We start from the raw sequence: 17,295 nt of genomic DNA, 5'->3' as shown, positions 1-17,295 counted from the left end.
TCATCAGGACATGCACAACACAAATTGGTTTTTAAATGAGCGATATAAGAAAACATATGCAAGGCTTGATTAGCATCTTGACTTGCTGATTCCAATTTGATAATGAGGCAATCTTCATCTTGACTCGGTTCTGAGTCCTCTTGTTCCCTAAAACATTCAAGGAAATACAAAAAAGACATAAAGACATAATTAAAACACCTTACCAAGCCTAGCAGTCCCATGTTGCCAAAATGAATTTCAAAATAATTAAATGTATTCATTTAGACAAAATGTCTATTCAGAATATCAGACGCCAGTTCAAGTCACCTTATAACACCCAGTGGAGGTTGGTAGCATAAATACACCATCCAACCGCCATGTGAATAGAGCAGACACTGGAATAGTTAATCTGCGGAGACATAACAACGGGACTGGAATGAGAAACATCCGTAGTTCCCTCAACTGAGGTTATCAACCTAAATAACAAAGACACATGATAGAAGACTAAAAGACGACTCTCCACACCTCCATTAATTTGATGAGGAGCACACCCAATGGTGGTCCCCATACTATTGAAATGACAATGAGGTGTAACAAGGCCAAAATCAAACTTCCATCATGAGAAAAGCTTAATTAGCAGCTTAGTGAAGGAAAAAAGAGAAATGCAGACTGATTAAAGAATACGATCATAGAGCCAGACTGGCACATAAGGAACCAATTGTCAGGTCACCGGGTAATAGTGTGCAATGATGTCTTACTAACAACACCCCAAGATTTATGTAGGGCCATGACACCTCTAACAGCTATATCGGGAGTGCCTAGTAACGAGTCACAAGCTATACAGGCATAAATGACTAAATGTACTTGTGAAATCAAGCATATCTTGTAAATGGAAAACATTGGACATGCAATGGGAATGTGTTGCAAGAAAATCCAATGGAAAAATAGTCAACCAAGTTGACAAAACAACAAACAGCTGGACTTAAGAGCCAAATTGTTCCAAGGAAGGCAAAGAGTATCTCAAGCTAGATTTGTAAATGCATTCTGAGCACCGCGTAGTGAAAGTAATAGAGTGATGCATAAGCTATGCATGCATAAATAACGGAACGTACTTGTGAAATTGAGCAAATCTCGTAAATGGAAAACAATGGACATGCAATGGAAACGTGTCGCAAGAAAATCGAATGGAAAAATAGTCAACCCAGTTTGCTAAACAACAAGCACCTAGACTCAAGAACCAAATTGTTCTGAGGACGGCAAAACGTATCTCGAGCTAGATTTAAAACTGGATGCTGAGCACCACGTAATGAAAGTAATAAAGTGATTCCATGGCTGAAATCGGGTCTGACTCAGCGCGAGAATACATGTAAATGTAGCATATATCAACAATATTGTGTTGATATATATCTTGGAAAAGTAACAAGATGGTGAATAACATGATCATAAGTCCATGGAGCAACAAACGGTCCGAACAAGACGAAACCGCAAGTGTAGTTCAGTGCGCAGTATATTTCAAGTGGTAACTACATGCTGTAAGGCAACCTGACCATTTGAGGTAAAACAACCTCATGCAGGAAATGGACATAGAAAGAGGACTCCGGTCCCTGAATCGAAAAGCAATGCTGCTATCAGAACCAAAGAGGAGAAACAGTATAAATCCAAATGCCTGTGGCATCAACTGGCGAGCCCTGTTCTGGGCCCCGAAAAATATGGAAGCTGGAATTACTGAGGCAGCATGTGGTAGTTATGGTTAGAACAAAATAGAGCTATAAACATACTCCATTGGCCCAATAGCAGATAATAGAGTGATGGATATAGAAAAGGGACTACCTGTATGGCCTAAAACCATAATTTAGTTGTTATACTGGCCTTTCTATAGTTGTAGACTTTCTATAGTTGTAGTAGAGCATCATAAACAATAAAGAATTAAGAAAACTAGATACTAACAACATTGCCAGTGTGTCCATATGTGCTTCCCCAAAGTAACTGAACATGATGTGTATGTCTCTCAAAATAGTGTGTAGGTGTTCTAGGATACAAAATGAAGCCATTCTTTGTGATGGTTTAAACCCATCTGGTATCTCAGGGTATTGTACTTTCACCACTGTTCACGTTGGGCCAATCTTGCTGCACTATTAAGTGGATCTGTTCCAAACACCCGTTCAAGGGCCCACCATTTGAAATCATCACAATTGTGATTGCTTTCCAAAAAATGTGCCACTGAAGGTGATATGAGTGTTTTCTTCCGGATTTTAGACTTATGTTCAGATATTCTTATTTTGACCTGCCTGGAGGTTTTGTCAATGTAAGTTTTTAAACATGGACAAATGATCACGTAGATAACTTTAGAGGAATTACAAGTGGCATGATGCTTTAAATACCATGATTTTCCATTCATCAAAACTGAAGAACAGGCAGTTGTGCAGTTGTGAATCCACTTTTTGTCTGCAAAATCCACATGGGAAATGGGCCAATATGTGCTTAATGCCCCATTGAGCTTGAATGTAGACTGTTTGTTGATGGGGCTAGATCTATCAGCTTGTGATAGCCAGTTATTTAAGTTTTTGCCTTTCTTGAAGGCAAAGATGGGGCATTCAAGTTATGGGTTATTCAATTGCAAAATATACTCATGTCTATCAATGATCTTTTTAATCTCATTGTGTTGTGTGTTGAATGTGGTTGCACATACAATGCGTTTGTTGGTAATGTCAACTTTTGTATTCTTAGTCAATAAGATGTCTCGATGTTGGTTTCTGGCCCTTTTCCGAGGCTGCCTCAATAAATGCGGAGGATAGCCTCTAGCCTGTAGTCTGTCAGAAATAATGTCAGCCTCGGATGAATAGTCAATTATCTTGGAGCAATTTCGTCTCGCTCTTAGAAATTGCCCATAAGGAAGGCTTTCCCGTAATGCCTGGGAATGAAAACTATCAAAACACAAGATGGTGTTCCTATCTGTCTCGTTACAGAAACAGATCTACAATTATACGATCATCATCGGTCATTATAAGAAGATCAAGGAATGGTAGCGCTGTATTGATACTAGCCATTGTAAAGTTGTGATTAGTATTTAGTGTATTGATCGATGGGAGAAATAATGTATAATCTCCTTGGGTTTTGTCCCATACAATTACAATGTCGTCAATGTAGCGCTTGTATAGCCTAATGGCTGAGCGGAAAGGATTAGAGTCTTCCAAGAGGAATGTTTTCTCAAACTGACACATATACTAGGTGGTAAAATTGGGGGCAAATGCTGGCCCCATCACTGTACCTTTAATCTGCAAATAAAAATAATTTTTGAACCAAAAGTAATTCTTGATTAGGGCTATCTCTAATAGTTCAACTAAGAATTCACTCGGAATATGTTGGAAACCTACTCTACTATCGAGAAAAGTTTATTATGTTCAAAATTTCCAATTGGGGTATATTAGAATAGAGGGATTTGACAACCAATGTGATAAGCATATCAGACTCTGAATTAAATGGTAATTCTTCAAGGTGTTTAATAGCATCAGTAGTATAAGCCAAATAAGTATCTGTATTTGCCGCCAAAGGCTTAAAAAAGTAGTCAAGAAATTGACCTATCGGTTCCAAGATGGAACTACATAAGGACACGATCGGTCACCCCGGGGGGTTTTGGGGATCCTTATGTATTTTAGGTAATACATATATTAAAGGGACCCTAGTCCCTTTAGCTGTGCAAAAAAAAGGACTCCTTTTCACTGATGACTCCCGCTTTGCGGGCAAGTGTAGTAATTTGAACAATTTCTTTGCTTATACTAGCTATCGGGTCTCCCCTCAATTTGAGTAAAATGTGGAGTTATTGAGTTGTCTCATGTTTTCTTGATCGTGTTTATCATGTCGAGAACTACTACATGTCCGCCTTTGTCGGCTTGTTTGATTATAATAGACTGGTCTTCTTTGAGTTTTCTTAGGCATTCCCATTTCTTTTTAGAAAAATTGTAACTCGGCCTATGGTAAGGGCCTCAAGAGGAGTCGTACATGAAGTTGAAATCCCTCCATACTGCCCTCTCCAAAATAGCTGTTTCTTCCGAGACCATGTTGAGAGTGGGAGTAAATGAGGATTTACATTTCAAAGGAGTGTGAGTCTCTTTCTATCTCCACTATCTCATTAGTCCCAAAGAAGTCTTTAAGCCTAATTATATGGAAAAGGCTCCGCAATTCAGTTTTGACCTCCATTTTAGTGAGGTTTTTCCTCGGAACAAATGAAAACCCTTTTCCAACATAGATATTTCCAATGTGACAATTTGCTCTAAAAAAGTAAATATTGCAGCATGTGAGAGGGATTACAAAGAGTTATCAGACTTATCTAATTGTGCAACATGTTGATTGTGTACACAATGATGAACCCAGAGGTTTAGCTGTTTCATGAATAATGACTCAAATAAATTGAAAAGAGGTTGTGATAGTGAGCAACCACAATGATTACCACATTGGCTACTTTTATCATAATATGGATGAGTAATTACATTTGTTTGCACGGTTGTGAAATTTAAAATAAAAAGGGAGACCAGTGTATCCATTGAAACATATATTATTACCAATTGCATAATGATGGATTGATTAAATGTGCATGCAGAGAATTCCAAAGGGAAGAACATAATAATATGTAAATGACATGGTGAAAGGCACACGATAATAACAACCCACTATGAGCAGTCATACAAGCTAGGAGAATTGAACAATGACATTAAGATACAGTCTAAAGATATGCAATAATTAGCAGATTAGATCATCAAACCGGCCTATTGTGGGTAAAACTGAATAAGGACTGCGATAACAGCCGTATGCCTGCACCACCCACCTGTGAAAAAAGTATAAAAGTAATTGCTTTAAAAAATCCAGTGTGCACCACATACTCCACCAACTCCCTTCCAACTCTTTTGTTATGACACTTTCCCTTGACATATGGCAATTCACAAATTAAACCTCATGAATAAGAAAGGCACTGATAAACATAGCTGAGAGACTTGCAACCCTGCATGCTAGATATGCAAGTCAAACTTCACCACATTATGTAATTCCTGGACCTCTTGTGCACATGTTTGTACGTTATACTGATTCTTTCCTTAGACGAATCCTGTTGATGCTGTCACTGCCAGGGTTGCCTGTTCATACTGCACATACAATAAGAGATGTTGTTAACATTGTGTCTATGTATTTTGGAGTGTCTGTGGTGTCTTTATCTTCGTGATAAATATGCTTTTAGGATTAGGATTAGTCAGGGTCCATGTTTGGCAAATTCATACAAGGGACACATTTTTTTTAAGTTTGTCCACATATACATTCATTAAGCATAATGTCCTCCTAAATAAATATGCATTTGTGTTTTTTACATTCAGTATGCGCAGGTGGGTTATATACTGTTTGACTAACATGTCCATTTATTTTCTCTTCAAATGTAATTGTACAGGAGAGACATATTAGTATTAAAAAGTAAATGGGTCAATAAACAGTTTTTATCTGGTTAAGTGCAGATGCAGAATTCTTTGTAAATAAAGTGCATGACAAGTTTTCCCTAAGGATAACTTGGTAATTTTGAAAAAGGTTTTGTTGGCATTTCTGTTTTGCATGATTCTTCTAAAAATAAATGTAGATTATTTTAAATGTGTGTTTCTTTCTTTTTGCTAGACAATCTGAAGAAGATTGATTTGACATCTAATGTTATAACCGAGATAGATGAGGATGCTTTCAGAGGCCTCCCAAATCTTGAAGAGCTGGTGCTAAGAGACAATAAGATACGGCAGCTGCCCGAGCTCCCAAGTACCATGACTTTCATTGATGTCAGCAACAACAGGCTTGGTCGCAAGGGAATAAAAGAAGAAGCATTCAAAGTAAGTAACAGTAAACGTACAACGAAAGTAAATTAGTGAGAAGAGCAGAACTTCTGCAGTTTCACATTTTCCACGTGATTTTAGTATCAGCAATGTCTATCTAAACATATTATGAATCCTATCAATCGATTCAGAAATTAGATCAGCAACCAAATAGAAGCACTGGCAAAGCCAGTAGTTTACATTTGCATTAGTAATACTGTTTTCGGTGGTGTCAGGTTTTAACAATAAGATGTCAAGAAACTCGTGCGATGTTCTAGCTATAACCATCATATGCACTAGTACACACATTGTTTTCCAGTTTAGCGTTAGAGTAAGCAATAGAGTAAGATAGTCCTATGATATGTGAGCCATTAATGTAATGTGCTAGATATTGTAACATGTGCACAGAAAACTAAAACTATATGTGAGGCATCGGAAGCATATAACCACTACCGGCACCTTGGGTGGAATGTTGGAATCTTGAGAACCAACCAGAAATCGGGGCTTTGGGCAATCATTGCTAGTTTAACCATGCCTCCTATTCGTTCCCATGAATCCTCCCACAATACTGTGTGCCTGCCACTGTATCTGTACTCCCCCCCCCCTCAGATGTCTCCGCTCCTTCCAGTCAATCCTCCTTTTGCACATGGCTGTCTAGTGCTTGTCACATTTACTGTACGCCTCACTGGCCGAGCTCCCACAATCCCAGTTGTTGCCCGACCTGTGCTCACCTTGACCAGCTTGTGGCACAGAAATACATTTTGGAGCGAAAATGTCACTGGGCATCCTTGGCTTGGTGGCCATGTTTATGAGGTTATTCTTTCTCTTTTTTTCCAGTCATTTCTTGGCCACGCATAAATGTGGGGCATGCCCAGTGCCCAGCCAGGTGGCCTGGTAATAGCTTATTGCCCCAGATTTTATGAGGAATGTGCAATACTATAATCAAGTATTGTTACTGGAAAATAAATAAGACAATACACAATGCGGTTCTTATAAAGCACCATAAACACATATATTGCTTTCACAGTTGGTATACATTGATAATCAGTTTCTTAAAATAGTGGTTAATTAAACAAACGTCCTTTGGACAACGTAATAGAGCTACAGTCCAGCTGAAATAATACATCTTTGGGATTCCCAGTTATCTGAACGTATCTGCTTTTTATCTATTTGATATGTTTATTGTCAATTCAGCAATTACTTTTTATTGTTGAGAATTGCAAAGGACCAACCCAGAAAACAAAATAAAAAAATAAAAAAAATCTAAAATGCATTATCAGGCATTTTATTGGTATCTGGCATTAATCAAATTGAAATAGTTAGGAGTGACTTTTATGAATAAAATCTTTTACCAGGGGTGCTTGTTCTAACTTATTTTTGATGCAACTCCTGTGCTCAATCATCGTAGTTTTACATTTTCTATTTGTTTTGCCGATATATTGGCGCGGGCACCTAATCAAATAGATCCCATTATCGGTGTTACAATTTGTGTGATCTGTGATGTTCCATTCTCTTCCTAGCCCTAAATCAACTGACATGATTTTACTAGTTTGTGGGCACATACCACAATTACCACAATCTTGTTTGTTGGGTTTCTCTTTTTCTGCAGCAGATGTCATTTCACATCACTAGGTTACACACCGTGGTACTCTATTTGAATGCTACTAGTGGTTTTCCACTATCTTTTTTCATGATTTTTGTACAGTTTTTTATTAATGATCCCTTTGATTTGGTGGGACAAATTACTGAATGTATTTACAAAAACTAGGGGGCTTACCTTTTCTTTGTTTTTATGTTGCTGTTCTAATAGGGCCTCCCTATTATTGTTAAATGCCCTTTTAGGCGCTTTCTTAACCAATGGGTAAGGGTATCCTCTATGAACCAGTTTGTCTATTAACACACTAGCTCCATTCTCGTAGGACTCATTTGTACTATTATTCTTTTTGAGGCGTAAAAACTGCCCAAATGGTGAATAATTTTTAACATGCTGGGCATGGTGACTATTATAATGTAATAGATCATTTCTATTGGTGCTCTTGGTATAGGGTTTCACTAGAAGCACTCCTTGGTGTTGATATATTGAAATATCAAGTTCATTGACTTGGTTGTTACTCATATTTAGAGTGAATTTCAAATACCTGTTCATTTAGCCACTGCCTTTCCAAATTACAAACATGTAATGTATGTATCTGAGCCAGCATGAGACGTTTTCTCGGAATGGATTGAGGGCAGAGTAGACAACAGTTTCTTCAAAGTTATTTCCGTATACATTTGCCAAGTTGGGAGCCATGACAGCTCCCATTTCTGTTCCCTTGACTTGTTTGTAGTACTGACCCATACATCGAAAAAAGATGTTGGTTAAGGCCATCTCAGTACACCATTTGATAAAAGAATTGGGCACGGGATGATCATCGCTTCTTTTAAGTAGAGTTTCTTCAACTACTTCGAGGGTAGCTTGTTGTGGTATGTTAGTATATAAACCCTGTATATACAGGCACAGCATTAGGTTTCACTAGGATTGAACACATTGCCCTCAATTTTATTTACGGCATCTGTGGTATTTTGATGTAACTCTGCATTCCTGACATAAAAGGTCTGAGATAATAGTCCACATATTTAGACAGGGGTTCTAAAACAGAGTTCATCCCAAAACAATGGGTCTTCCAAGAGGTTTTTCTAGACATTTGTGGATTTTAGGGAGGTTATAAAACACAGGTACATCATTTTCTTTAATCAGATACTCCCCTTCTTGTTTGCTATCATTTGCATTTCTACAGCTCTCGCCACGCTGATCTTAATACAGGAAACTATACCATTGCTGGGATCTCTATCTATTTTGTGATAGTACGTGTTGTCTAACAAACGTTTTAAGCATTCTTCCACATAGTCTCTCCTGTTTATTACCACTATTGCGCCACCTTTATCCGCTTGGCAGATAATTATGTTTTCATTTGTACCCATTGTTTTAAAATCCTCTGTTCTTCCTTGCTTAAATAAGCGTGTTTAGTGATGCCTTGAGACTCCAAAGTGTTTATTTCCTCCATAACTTTTCTTTCAAACACCATTGATTCTGGTGAATGGGAAATGTATGGAGCACGACATACCGACGGATTCCTCAAGCCACTAAAGTTCTCACTCTCACAAAATGGATTGTTCCTAAAAAACTCTCTCAAATGTACTTTCCTAATGAATTGATGGAATTATATCCTGAATTCAAACGGGTTATGATGTTAAGATAAGACACAGTTAAGACCCTTATTCAGAATATTCTCTTGTTTCTCTGTGAGAGGAAATTCTGACAGGTTAACTACCAACCCCTGTGGCTTCGGGTCTGCATCCGTTCTGGAGCCCATTCTCTCCCAATGTTTCCTCTTTCTAAAAAAGGTTGACACAGACCATTCCTGGTTGGATTATTACCTCTTGATCCTCTTCCTTGTTTGGGTCGATTATCCCCTTCATTTGCATAACTACTGGTACTAGGTCTGTTGTACTCATTTGTATGAGCTCACCCCACTGATCATCTTTTCCCAATATGTCCAGGTCTTTGTTGGGGCCCACAATAGGTAAAGATTCCATTCATTTTTGTACATATTCATCATTACAGGCTAAATATTTATCAGAGTGAAAGGCCATGGTAAGCCTTGGTCTAACACTCTCTTCTAAACCCTGAAGTTAGAGAATGTATTCAATTGGTGCGAGCTACCGATACTCTCCAAGTCTCTCAGATACACTGATTTCCAAAACGGCTGAGTCCATGTCTAAAATCATTTTCTATATTGCTATTGCTTTCTACACACTTTAGGCTACGCCTCCCTTTAAAATATCTAGGCATTTTTTAATATGGTTCACTCTACATCTGAATATGACTGCTCCTGTAAGGCTGTGCCAACATCGATCCTTGGTATTTTCCACTGCTGTGGTCAGTTGAATCTGAGTGTCTCTTCACTGCTGTGCTAAAGTAGATTCTTGTTTTCTACTACTGTGCCAAGGTTGCATCTAGGTGTTTCTACACTGCTCTGCTAATGTGGATTCTGGGTGTTTTCCACTGATTTTCCAAAGTGGAATTTGAGTGTTTCTTGGCTGCTGTGCTAAAGTAGATTCCAGGAGTTTTTCCACGGCTTTGCCAAAGTTGAATCTGATTGTTTCCCCACTCCTGAGCTAAATCAGCCTCTAAGTGGTGTTCACTGCTGTGCTAAAGTTTAATCTGAGTGTCTCTCCAGTGCTGTGCTAAAGTAGATTCTCAGTGTTTTCCACTGCTGTGCCAGAGTAATCTGCGTGTTTCTCCACTGCTGTGCTAGGGTTGATTCTGGGTTTTTTCTACTGCTGTGCCAAAGTTGAATATTGGTTTCTCTCCACTGCTGTGCTAAAGTAGATTCTAGGGGCCTGATTCATTGAAAAAAGCACAAAAACCCAGGAAAGTATTGTGAGCGCAAACCAAATTTGTGCCTACATGTGGGCAAACGTTTTTCAGCGCGCTCTGTGTATTCATGGAATTGTAACCGCAAAGTAACCCAAGGCACAAGTAGTGGCCGGAATGACCATGACACGTCCCCAAGCAAACCAAAAATAGCGACATATGCCAAACTTTGTGCCTACCTTATCAGCACCATCAAGCACCCCAGCAATATTGCAGGCTGTCCCCCCGCAACCAAGGCAGCAGCCCAGTGACACTGTATACAAACTCCTGTAATCCACAATTGCACCCCGATAATCTGCATACCATTTTGCGTAACTCAAGGCAGTGGCCGGAAAAACGGCATTTGAACCCCCACAATCCAAGCCTGCACCCTGCTAATCTGCATACGATCACCCCTAACTCCAAGCGGCACCTCAACTATGTGCCGTCAACCCTAAATTACTATATAACTTTACCTTTATGGGTTGCATCTTATGCGCACAGTGCTCCACGCCTCCTATCATGTGGCGGTGAGTTGCAAGATTTGCGTCTAACTTTTCCCGATGTAACGTTGCATGTTGTATTCCATGAATTCTATTAGATTTGCGCTTGACTGGGCATGCGATTTCACTGCATGGCCCATCCCTCAACACATCCACATTATTCCTAATTTTTCTGGCAGAATGAGGAATATGCATGTTCCACCCCCTATTTATTTCTTTGGGTAGGCTCACCCCACACTTTGTGTGGAGTGTCTCGCAAAACGCCCGCTGCACGTGAAGACGTGCGGGACCCGTGCCGAGTCCAAGAAAAATACACAACGTCCGAGCCATGAATAGGGAAAAGTAGTGTTGCGTACTGAAAAGTGCTCAAAGTCACTTTTCAGTGTGCACACAATTCCATGAATCGGGCCTTAGGTGTTTCTCACTGCTGTATCAGGGATGAATATGGGTGTTTCTCCACTGCTGTGCTAAGGTGGAGCTAGGTGTTTTTCACTGCTATGCCAAAGTGGAATCTATTTTTTCTCCACTGCTGTGCTAAAGTAGATTCTAGGTTTTTTTCCACTGCTTTACCAAAGTTGAATCTGATCATTTCCCCACTGCTGAGCTAAATCAGCCTCGAGGTGTTTTCCACTGATTTGCCAAAGTTGAATCTGAGTCTCTCTCCACTGATGTGCTAAACTATATTCTTGGTGTTTTCCACTGATGTGCCAGGGTTGAATCTTGGTGTTTCTTGGTGTTTCTCCACTGCTGAGCTAGCGTGGATTTTGGGTGTCTCTCCAATGTTTGTTTGTTTGTTTGTTTATTTATAGCACGCGCCAGACCCGAATGCAAGGATATTCTAAGCTTACAAGTTACAGTTACACATTTCAAGTAAATACAAAATACATTGACAGCAAGAAGCATAGTTACCCTAAGAAGTTTTACACAGGGTAATCAGCAGGGTTATATTCACAGATATTTGTACATAGATGTGTATACACAGTATACATTGAGAAACAAAGGCAAGGTGGAATAGGCTAGTGTGGGAGCATGTTAGTAAAGGTTCAGTTACAGATTGGTGAATACAGTAGTCCTGGTGTCGGTCAGTTACAGGTCGTTATCGTTGAGCCATTTGATGCAGTTAAGTCTGAAGTGTGAATAAGATTGGTCAGACCCTAGCGAAGTCGGGAGAGAATTCCACCACTCGGCTGCTTTGACAGGGAAGCTGTTCCCTCCGGCAGTGCTCAGTTTGAATGCGGGCACAACTAGCTGGTTAGTATATGCTTCTCTAGTGGGTCTGATGGACGTTCTTCTTTTGAACCTTTCTGTTAGGTATTTGGGGGCTAAATCGTTAACAGGTGTTGCATGGTAACCCCTCCTGGGAGCATGGTAGCTCCCAGGATGTTGTAATGGGTCACGTGGCCGTAGCCACGTGACCAACACAATAAAAGTAATGAGCCGCTTCCGGCTCGGCAGTCACACTCTACTCTGGCTCCGGTGTCGTCCTTTGTGTGCCTGCCTGGCACAACACCGCATGGTGTAGGCCCAGGGACCGGGCCCACCACGAGGCTGGCGCCCCTGCTGGGCAACGCTGACCTCCACTGTCTGTGTGCCATGTGAACATGGCTGTTGGGGACGACCCCGGCCTGGGTGCCCCCAGAGCCGGGGCTGTTGTGTGCTGGGTGCCCCCAGCTCAGTGTGGGCTCCAGTGACCTGGAGCGCAGTGGGGTGATCCCCACTGCTTTATCCGTGGCGTGATCGCCGCCGAACGGAACCCCATCGGGTGCCCCCGACATGAGTATGGGGCCTGCCCGGTGACCCGGAGCAGGCCCCCAACAATGGCGATGAGGAAATGGGCCCCGCGTGCCCCGAAGAAGGAATGGTGAGACGGGCCCATCTCCAACTGGGCCCGCAAAGAATAAAGGTTGGCGAGCTGCCCGCCCTGTCCACCGCCAGAGGCAGAGCGGGTCGCCGGCTGCGCCACGTGAATGGAGTGATGTGGCCCTGGGAGGAGGAGTGGCTGCCCTCCCCCCGTGTGAAGGAGGAAGTGTGGCATCGGCCGCAGAGACTGGTGGAGAGCGGCACTGGCCGCGTGAAGAAGCCGGTCTGCCCCAAACACCAGGAGGATCGCTCGGCGACGGCGGTCGTGTCGGGAGGGGGTACGTGTGCAGTGTGCCTGATTCTCCCAGCCTCGGCCGCAGCACGCGGTGGTGGCGTCCGCTGCATGAAGGAAGAGGGGAATAGGCAGGCCCTACTCCAGCTCGGCCCACAAGAACAAAGAACAGGAAAGCGGGATTTGGCAGCGTGTGCCGCTACTGCCCCAATCCCGGGGTGAACGACCAACAAGGTGGGCCCATGACCACCTCGGTCCGTGGGATGGGGAAAAGAAAAAAATATGCTGCAGCAGTCCCACTAGTTGGGAGCATGGCCCCACATCAGGCCGCGGCGGTGAGATTCTCCAGTACTTCTGCCTGCCATGGACCTCCAAATGGCCTTTTGTGCAGCATGCCCAGGCCTCGGGCAAGGTCGCCAACACAGCAGGCAATCACCCGGGGCAGGGCCTGGAAGGAGGGCAGAAGTCCCTGTTGCCTTGCAGCAACAAGGAAGAGGGCCAGGTCAATATCACTCCACCAGTGTCATCCTGCCAGCAGCCTATGGTGCAAGGAGAAGGGGATGGGTTTGCAACACATGGTTGGTGGTTTAGGCGCCCTCGGAGTCCTGCGGTTCAAGCATTTTGCCACCGGCATGTGTTTTCTACCGCCTGACCCCAAGAAAGGTGTGCAATGAGGGGCCTGCTGCCAGTGGACCATCACAGGCGCTCCAGACTATGGACTTGGCCGATGTGGCCCCTGGGCCTTCCCAGGTGCGGTTTTGCCGGTCTCTCTTGTGTGACTCTGGCAGGGCTGTCCGAAGCGAACACGAGGGAGGACTCAACATGGTCTCATGCATCTCTAAGATGGCGGAAGAGGGGTATCGCCACCAACATCCTCATGAAGACTCTGGGCCTGCAGAGACGGACTGGTGTAAAATGGCCCTGTTGGTGGGCAATGTAACATGGTGCCAGTACCTATGAGAGTTATTCTGTTATAGTAGAACCACTCACCCAGGTTAATAAAGTGGTGAACACTTAGTGGAGTGGTTATAGGAGCAGTAGTGTGTAGTGGCGTAAGCGTTGTTTTGTTGTTATTAAAAAATGGAGTGGTGTTGCATGGTAACCCCTCCTCGGAGCATGGTAGCTCCCAGGATGTTGTAATGGGTCACGTGGCCATAGCCACGTGGCCAACACAATAAAAGTAACAAGCTGCTTCTGGCTCGAGAGTCACACTCTACTCTGGCTCCGGTGTCGTCCTTTGTGTGCCTTCCTGGCACAACACCGCGTGGTGTAGACCAAGGGACCGGGTCCACCTCCAGGCCAGCACCCCTGCTGGGCAACGCCGGCACCCCTCCTGTCTGTGTGCCATGTGAACATGGCTGTTGGGGACGACCACGGCCTCGGTGCCCCCAGAGCCAGGGCCGTCGTGTGCTGGGTGTTCCCAGCTGAGTGTGGGCTCCAGTGACCTGGAGCGCAGTGGGGTGATCCCCACTGCATTATCCGCGGCATGATCGCTGCCCAACGGAACACCGTGGGGTGCCCCCGACATGAGTATGGGCCTGACCAGTGACCCGGAGCAGGCCCCCAACACTTTTGAATGTTAGTGATACTGTTTTAATGTTTTAATGGCACAATGCTGTGCCAGGATCGAATCTCAGTGTTTCTCTACTGCTATTCTAAGGGTGATTCTGGGTGCTTAAGCCCATAGCTAGCTAGTTCTAAACCATACTCCACCCTACAGCTGGACATTGGGCTGAACTGTGCAGCAATTTATAGTTAACCACTGTGTTTTGGACCATAGTTTGCATCCATTGAATTGCTTTGTGCCCAATACTCAGCCATCGTGCTTTGACCCATAGATAGCCTGTACCAATCTGCACCCTGCCTCACAATAAGCTCTCATCAAATTGTGCCTGATAGCCATCTACTGTTTGAACTGTACCACCTCACTGTTTGAACTGTGCTGTGCCTGTAGTTGGGACACCTGTGTTTAACTCTGCTGCAACCTATAAATTGCCTTGTATTTGAAATCCATTGTTAGCTTGTGTGAAACTTTACTGCATCCTAATGCCCAGACACAGGGTCAAGCAGTACTATGCCCTATAGTTAGTCACTGCATTGTACTGCACTGCCCCCAGTAGTTAGCCACTGTGTCTGAACTACCCGGTCCACAGCCTATCTTTGTGTCACCCAAAGTTAGAAAGTGTTGAACAGTGCTTCGCCCCCTAGCCAGCCTTCAGGGCCTCACCAGCTAATGTAGTCTGCATTGTACTGTGATGTGCACCATTACCTAGCTATGGGGTTGAAATTTGCTGACCCCTATAATTAACAACAGCACTACACACACAGACCACTGCAACCCTAAAAGGACACCAAGATAGGATGGAACCATAAAGGAAAACCAGGACACAAACAAATCACGAGTGTTCACACCCCTGGTTTTAGAACTCACAATTAATCAACTGCACGTACAAAGCCCTCAATCACCTAGCACCACCTTATCTAGCTAATAAACTCACCCTGAAACCTGCCACCAGATTCACCAGATCCTCCAACACTCTCTGCCTACTAGTTCCCAGGTTCCACCTAAAAAGAGCTGGAGGGGTAAGCTTCACAGTGCTTGCCCCCCAACTCTGGAACTCCCTACCGCTGAACATCAAAACTGTCGAATCCTTCCAGATCTTTAGGAAGCAGGTCATCAGCTGGCTGCTAAACAAAGAATAACACTACTAATTCTAGACCTGTGCGGATACTGGCTTAGACACTGTATTTATTCTGAAAATTGTATATTGTACGCACTGCATATGTTCTGTTTATTGACCACTGTATCTATATGTATATATTATAAACCTGTACGAAGTATGCAACACAAAGATACTTCTCAACCCTGTAACCAAATTCTTAAGCGCCCTTCTACCTCTGGGTTTGGAGCGCCATATAAATAAAATAAACAAACAAACAAACAAAGCAAGAGACAACTAACAACAAACATACACCTCAACTACAAAGTAAACTACAAAAGTGAAAAAAATACTTCCACGAAATAACCCAACCAAGAGGACACTGGGTGTGAGAAATTCAACCCACAACTCAACAGAACACCATGCCATGCCTCACCCCAATAAAGACAAAGAAACAAGAACAGAAAATAGAAACAGGAGGGAAACCATACTCCGACAGGAAGAATCCCATGCTCAAGAATTCACAACACGTAAGAACCCCTTGAAGACAATGCCAAACGGACAAATGATACAGACCAAGAAAAGAACAACACAGCTCATATCTCTTACTACCTCTCCACCTACAACTCCATTTCAAGAGATAACAGACAACTGTCAATCAACCCACATGCAAGGACCGAAATAAATGTTGACACCATTGGGACACTGAACCCAGCACTCCAAAAATTAAACCATTCCAACCCAGATAGCACCTTCGATAATACACCAACAAGAATCAGGGTCCATAATCTTCAACACGCCCTACATTACCATAAGCTGGAACAAAGGACCAACACTCAAACAACTCACCAACCTCCCGCAAGCACAACTGGGGAGAACAGCCAGCAATGGAAAGCTAACCTACACCATAACGACTCAGACAGACAAAAGAACAAACAACAACCCACAAGGGAAAATAGGCAAACTACACTGCAGTCTTCTTAACATATGATCCCTGGCAAAACACACAACAGAAATCCATGACCACCTATGTGAGGGAGACCCAGATGCACTCTTTCTCACAGAAAGCTAAAACTCTCATGCATGAAGCCATACCAGACAATTTCAAATTAATAGACATCATCTGTGAGCATCAAAGAGAAGGCAGAATCACAATGGTGCCCAAAGAACACATCTGCGCCTCACCACTCCCCTCAACCAACATCAAAGACTGTGAATGCCTCCTCGTCAAGATCAAACTCAATGACTAAGCCAATATAGTGTTCCTCCTGATCTACAGACAGCCATCCTATAATCCAAAGTTGCGACAAAACTAGCGGACTCCATCTCCATCCTATCAACCTACCATGACAACCTAGCCATATTGGGAGATTTCAACATCTGGTTTGATAGAGAAAACAAAATCAGCTAATTCGCTTTGCACACTCCTGGAAACAATCCACTTCAAGCAAATAGTAAACAGATCTACCCACATTGCCGGAAACACCTTGGTTGCGATCTTCTGTGCACCTGCCCCACCAACACCAATGGTATGGAGCGATCACTAGCTAATACCATTCTACATCAAACTCCAAATCCTCTTAACAACCAGAAATGTAATACTACACACCACTAGAAAAAGAAACTGGAAGGAAGCGTCTGCACCTGGAATCCTAAGCAGATCTGCTAGAATCAATGCAATCAAACACCAAGGAGCTAAACAAAATGACCCCAGAATCAGTAGAAAACATACTTTGCATCTGGATCACCAAGGCCTTAGACCAACTAGCACCAGCAAAACCTTTTAAAGCCAAAAATAAACTTGCCATAGGATGGATCTCCGAAGAGCTGA

The 17,295-nt window shown here is 42.9% G+C and overlaps 1 protein-coding gene across 3 annotated transcripts in view; it reads left to right on the top strand.

The window, feature by feature from the left end:
* Positions 1–17,295, top strand: part of EPYC (epiphycan) — a 199,616-nt gene that overhangs the window by 151,038 nt on the left and 31,283 nt on the right. For all 3 annotated transcript variants that reach the window (XM_069629262.1, XM_069629261.1, XM_069629263.1), the window contains exon 5: positions 5,629–5,831. In XM_069629262.1, the coding sequence (XP_069485363.1) occupies positions 5,629–5,831 (203 nt within the window). The remainder of the gene's footprint in view (positions 1–5,628; positions 5,832–17,295) is intronic.

The sequence above is a fragment of the Ambystoma mexicanum genome, chromosome 12 (genome assembly GCF_040938575.1).
Source record: "Ambystoma mexicanum isolate Mex_15411 chromosome 12, UKY_AmexF1_1, whole genome shotgun sequence".
In the NCBI taxonomy this organism is placed as follows: Eukaryota; Metazoa; Chordata; class Amphibia; order Caudata; family Ambystomatidae; genus Ambystoma; species Ambystoma mexicanum.
This window is presented reverse-complemented; position numbering and strand designations above follow the sequence as displayed.